We start from the raw sequence: 6,441 nt of genomic DNA, 5'->3' as shown, positions 1-6,441 counted from the left end.
CCGCCGTCGTCTGTATGCACGTACAAATAATTAACTGCACTTGAAGCTTTCATAAAATTACAAATGAAACACCCAAAACTGTATATGGCATCATCACGAAGACGAACTATATGTTTATACGTGAAATTCAGGAGGGGACGACGGATGGCGTCACGTGGGGACGTAATGCCATGTGCCATTAATCGAACTATGTACTATATCATGTAAAACGGGAACATGAAAGGAATATTCTAAAAGCAACTCATGTAAACACCATAATCATAATATTGGCTTATTTAGAATAAGGTAAATAATTAGATTACTGATGTCCATGTAAACGTATAGTCAACGAATTTAGGTAACACTTTATAATAACTTTCATCAATAAATCATTAACAAACATTATAATGCTTAACAGACCATTAGTTAATATGTATATATATATATATTAAAATAGCTAGAAACATGAGATAATATGCATTTTAATGTTTACTAATAGACTCATTAAACATTACCTAATAATTAAGATTTCATGTGAATTAAAATGCTTACAATAATGATACACAATAGTATACTAATATGAGTGTTAAGGTGATAAAAACATGTTTAGCATTTAGGTAAACTTAACACCCTTTACACAAACGTTATTACAGTAGCTAAAAGTCCAGTGCCCAAAAAGATACTAAAAAAATTTGTAATTGTTTATAAACATTTACAAATGATGAATGGTCCAAACTTTAGATTGAGTACTGCAAAAACATGAATAAATTATTAATAAATTATTTGTAAAGGGTGAATTTAGGCCATTTGGGACAGATTTTGCCATCAAAATGACTGCTCATAAATGTACTAATGATTATTAAACGTCTATAAACAAATTAATATATATATATATATATATATATATATTAAAATAGCTAGAAACATGAGATAATATGCATTTTAATGTTTACTAATAGACTCATTAAACATTACCTAATAATTAAGATTTCATGTGAATTAAAATGCTTACAATAATGATACACAATAGTATACTAATATAAGTGTTAAGGTGATAAAAACATGTTTAGCATTTAGCTAAACTTAAAACCCTTTACACAAACGTTATTACAGTAGCTAAAAGTCCAGTGCCCAAAAAGATACTAAAAAATTAGTAATTGTTTATAAACATTTACAAATGATGAATGGTCCAAACTTTAGATTGAGTACTGCAAAAACATGAATAAATGATTAATAAATTATTTGTAAAGGGTGAATTTAGGCCATTTGGGACAGATTTTGCCATCAAAATGACTGCTCATAAATGTACTAATGATTATTAAACGTCTATAAACAAATTATTAATAGTTTCCACTAGATTGGGTACTGCAAAAACATGAACAAATAATTAATACTTTGTTAAGATGTGAAAATTGTAGAAGTCGACACTACAAACGAAGAGCAAATATATGACCTTTACAGACTGATTATGAGTTAATGAATATATTAACATGAATAGTTTGTGAAGTGCTTAAAATGACCAATTAAGCTATAATTCCACAACATTTGTAAATGCGAACATGAGCATTAGCTAATATGTGAACTGAAGTTTAATGACATTTGTTAGCATTCAAATGTACAGTAACAAATAAGCATGTAATCATTGCACAATTTCTGTTAAAATAATTTGTAGATTTATAAAAAGTGCATGATCATAAAAAGTGAAATTTTAATGGCATTTGTAAACATGAATTAATGATCTGTCAAGCATTATATAATGTTTGTTAATGATTTATTAATGAAGCTTTTAATCATTGTAAACCATCTGTCAAAATCATTTGAAGATTTAAAAAAAAAAATCCATGATCATATGAATTGAGAGTTTAATGACATTTGTAAGCATTTCAATTTACATTAAACAATGATCTGTTAATCATTAGATAATGTTTATTAAGTACATTAGTAAACATTAACAAGCACATTATCTCTTATCTCTAGCTGAATATATATTAACTAATGATCTGTTAAAGATTATATAATGTCTGTTAATTATTTATTAATGAAAGTTATTATAAAGTGTTGCCATTTAGAGAAATATGACTGATCACCTGAACAAAAGCTTCATTTCAATTAATGCATATAGGCTACATATGGCTGTTGAATGTCTTTGAATAGCAGTTGAGTAAATTGCTCTTCCTGTCACCCCATCTCCAATGCAATACTTTAATGTAATTATTTACTTATCAATCATTTTAATTATTTACCTCTTTTTTGCACATTGCCAACACATACATGTTTTCATAGCCTTCAAATGGTACAATGTTTGGAGGACAACTTTGGGCAGCATGTGGAATAACAATTAAATAATGGAATACAATATTTTTTTTTTTCTATTAATTTCATTTTAATAATTCAAACCATTTGGATTAATCAAAATAATAATTAGTTCTAGTTTAATCATGCTAAATGACTTTTTGCTCCACACATGCATAGTGTCCTCTTTAAATTTCTGATGCCTGTGTTGCATAGCATGTTTGTTATTTGGGGGGCAGGTCAGTGAAGGGAGGGGTGTGTTTGTTTGGCTGTCCATCTCAAATATCAACACTGTTTATCAGAAATCACTTACTGCACCTGTAAACTGCGATAGAAGGTATTTTAACACTGAAAAAGTGTACTCTCAGAATTAAGGGCTCTCATAGTAGTGGGAAGTGGATAGCATGCTTGACGCACAAATATACACAGGCAACTAGTTTTTGACTTGTTGTTTAAAGGAAACTCTTTACTTGATGCTTTTCAACCCAACCCGTTCACAGTTTGTGTATCATTTTGCCAAATGCCTAGATCTACATACATTTTCTAGAAATCCAGAAAGTATATGTATCTACAATGAACAATAAACCTTTACGCATAGAAATAAATGTAATTTGGTGTGAATGATATCCTGGTCCTCTCTCAGGCTCTTTGGGCATTGAATGGTGGGATCCACATCATACAATTTCAGCCCCCCAGACCTAAACCAGTTCCTCGAAATAACAGTTCATCCATAATATCCGCGTTTGACATGGGAATCAGTGATGAGGAGTGGGAACGACTACAGAAGGCTATTGACTGGCCTATTCCAGATCAAGAAATCACTCATCTGAATCAGAGCACAAGTCCAGTCCACTCAACTTTCTCTATCGTGGGACTCAAAGAGAGTTACAAAGTGAGAGAAAAGATCTCTGTTGCTATCACAGCCAGAGACCACAACAAGAACCTGAAAAGATATGGAGGAGATTTTTTCCAAGCAAAACTTTTCAGTTCAGAGCTAAAGGTGTGTATATTTTATAATATATTATTTTTAAAACACATTTTTGTATAAAAAAAAAATAAAAAATCGTACAGACATTTGTCATTGATTTTCACTTGCATTAATTGATGATTTATTTTGATTTACAAAATATTACATATTATGTTTAGGTTTAGAAGCTTTAAAATTTACTTTACCAACAGACATTAGTTTTCTGCATTACACTTGTTCTTTTCCGTTCTTCTTGAAGGCGAGTGTGTACGGGGAGGTTGTGGATCATCGTAATGGGACTTACTCTGTTGCTCTTCTTCTGCCCTGGGAAGGTCAGGCACAAGTTTCTGTTCGTCTTGAGCACTCCAGTGAGGTTGTGCAGATTCTTAAAAAATACAGGGAGTCTTCATTCCCACGCAGCCACTATAATGGCTACTTTGAAGGGCCAGGACTCAATAAAACTAGGGTCCATGAAGTAGTAGAATGTAATCTTAAGTGGGGTGCAGATGGAAACTGGAGGAAAGGCGACTGCTGCTGTGAGTATAAGGATATAAAAACAGGGACGGTGTGGCAGTGTCAGAGACCGAAGAAACTTTCCTGTGACAAACTGGTTCATCACTCATACGGACGTTTGGAAAGCCCATTAAATCTTTTTGAGAAGCAACTTTTTACAAAGTAATGATTCAAAGTGAATTTCAGAGTAGTTCTAGAATTGTACAACAAAAAGTATAGAAAATGTGTTACTTTTTTCTCCACAGGAAATTAACAAATGTTGCTATTAGTGGAGACCAAAAAATCATACATGTCCTTCCCAGCACTGCAGCAATTGGTATGTTTACAGTCAGTGTATATTTTGACCATCTCATTTCCTGTTTGAAAAAAAAAAAAGAGAGATTTTGGCTATTTAATTTGCTCACGTCGACGACACTGTAATGCTTTTTTCAACTTATTTGTCAAACCACCCTGTATTCTGTTTGGTTTAATTTACCAAATTTACTGTCTTTAAATAAAGCAGCAGAACATCAGTGATTGTGGCTCATCATTGACTGAAGCACTGGCTCTACTCTCCAGCACAATGGTGACCTACTAAACTACATTAAACTAACAGATCTCTCTTGTGCAAAAACAAATTAATACAGTTCAGTTAAACATTTACTCTTCTTATAGATAATTCTGTGAATTATTAAGTGCTGATTGAGCATTAGTGATGAACAGCTGCTGTTAACAAGCAGAATCACTGAAGAAAAGAGAAACACAAGAACTACAACTGACTTCAGCCACAGACTTAGATGAAATCAACTGAAATAAAACAGCAGAACATGATCAAACAACTCCACAAACAGCATTACAGTTTGACTTTATTTCTGTCATATATCTACAAAAATTATTTGAGAATTAACAGAGGTTTAGATGTTTTATTGAAAACATTTTGTTTGACTCACCATTGTGGCGATCAGGGTTTGCTTTAGTTGGGCTCTTGACCCTTCACTTTGTAATGCTAGTTTGTCTGGTTGTTATAACTGTGTTTGTAAAGCACATTTGTTATAGCAAAAAAAGCGTAGTACATTTATGATTAGGTGGTTTTGGTTAATTATTGATGATACTGTAATCATCATTTTGTGGCCTGGTTCACTGATCTCATTCAGTGGCTGATCTTCAAAAGTATAGTGTGGGTTTTCATTTGATTCCTGTTATTCACAATAGCTATATGACACTGCAAGATGATATAGACAATTATGATGGATTTTGAAAACTTCGTATGTCCATGCTGGGTTTTTGCTTTTGTTTTTGTGTTGAGTTTTAGTAGCGTGTTTTGTGATGTTCAGAGTCAATCTGTTTATTTATTTATTTGATTGTCACTGTTGTTAAGTGTAGCCTACTTCCTATGCCGGTTCTTCATGTGTGTGTTTCATAGCATGTTATAGCTTTTTTTTTTAAGTGATATGTGTGATCTTTCGCTTTAATATGCTACCATAACATCACTTTGGTACGAAAAAAGACTTTGCTCAAAATCAGTGAATCTGTTTTTTAAAGATGGTTATGTAATTTGCAAATCATAATCAACAGCATTATATATTGTGCCTTGGCTGTTTTTTATCACAAGAAATGTGTTGAAAAACACAATGGTTAAAGCAGCCACATAATGATGATGCTAAAAAGTCAAGGTTCAAGATCCGAACTAAAGCAAACACTGATCTCCGTCATGGTAGTGTCCCCAAACAACAACATCTAAACCTCTGTTAATTTTCAATAAGCACTTCTGTACACATCTGACAGAAATAGCATCAGTTTGGTTAGTAATGTGAAGCTGGTGATGCTGTTTTAGAAGTTGTTTAATCAGATCTTGAGAGATTTAATGTCTTTTATTTCAGTTGATTTCATCTAAGGCTGTGGCTGAAGTCAGTTGTAGTTCTTGTGTTTCTCTTTCATTCAGTAATTCTGATTGTTAACAGCAGCTGTTCATCACTAATGCACAATCATCACTTAATTAATCACAGAATTATCTCATTAACTTCAGCACTGCTTCACTCTGTAGTGTGGACACGTTATAAGCAGAGGTGTAAAATCCAGGGGTCAGAAAGTAAAAGTCCTGCCGTATGTTTATTCCACCCATGAATTCAGCTGATTTCACCAGAGGAGGAACCAAGTCATTCCTTTCAAGTCACAAGCAAGTCTCAAGTCAAATCCCAAATCCTCAAAGAGTTAAAGTTAATGAGATAATTAAGTGACTAATTAAATTATGATTTTGCATTAGTGAGGAACACCTGCTGTTATTGAGAATAACAGAGGATCAGATGTTGATGTTTTATTGGTTAAAATTATGTCACCATCATGAAGATCAGTGTTTGCTTTAGTTGGGCTCTTGACCCTTGATTCTTGTGATAGATCTTTCTCTGTAGCGATTCATGAGGTATTGTATAGTGAGGAGATAATAGCTGTTATTATGCCTCACAAATATCTGACACACCGCTGTTCCATGCCCACGATGAGGCGATGCCTATAGTCGAGTGGGCCCGTACTCCAATGGGGCATTGGAGGTCCAAAGAAGAGTACGCTAGCGAGATGGTGTCTACTATCCATATAGAGAGTCTTTGCTTTGTAACTGGAAACCCTTTGGTGCGGTTACCGAAACTGACAAAGAGGTGTTCCGATCGCCTGTAGGGAGCTTGCCTCGGTTTCAGGACGACTTTAGAGTCGTTAGG

At 33.4% G+C, this 6,441-nt stretch overlaps 1 protein-coding gene across 1 annotated transcript in view; it reads left to right on the top strand.

The window, feature by feature from the left end:
* Positions 1-6,441, top strand: part of LOC107707702 (NXPE family member 3-like) — a 30,842-nt gene that overhangs the window by 19,326 nt on the left and 5,075 nt on the right. Inside the window, exons 2-4 of the mRNA XM_016511794.1 lie at positions 2,915-3,271; positions 3,498-3,913; positions 3,997-4,067. Of these exons, the coding sequence (XP_016367280.1) occupies positions 2,915-3,271; positions 3,498-3,913; positions 3,997-4,067 (844 nt within the window). The remainder of the gene's footprint in view (positions 1-2,914; positions 3,272-3,497; positions 3,914-3,996; positions 4,068-6,441) is intronic.

The sequence above is a fragment of the Sinocyclocheilus rhinocerous genome, unplaced genomic scaffold (genome assembly GCF_001515625.1).
Source record: "Sinocyclocheilus rhinocerous isolate Xijiao unplaced genomic scaffold, SAMN03320098_v1.1 scaffold655, whole genome shotgun sequence".
Classification (NCBI taxonomy): domain Eukaryota; kingdom Metazoa; phylum Chordata; class Actinopteri; order Cypriniformes; family Cyprinidae; genus Sinocyclocheilus; species Sinocyclocheilus rhinocerous.
Note: the sequence above shows the minus strand (reverse complement) of the source record. Positions and strands in the feature narration are given on the sequence as shown.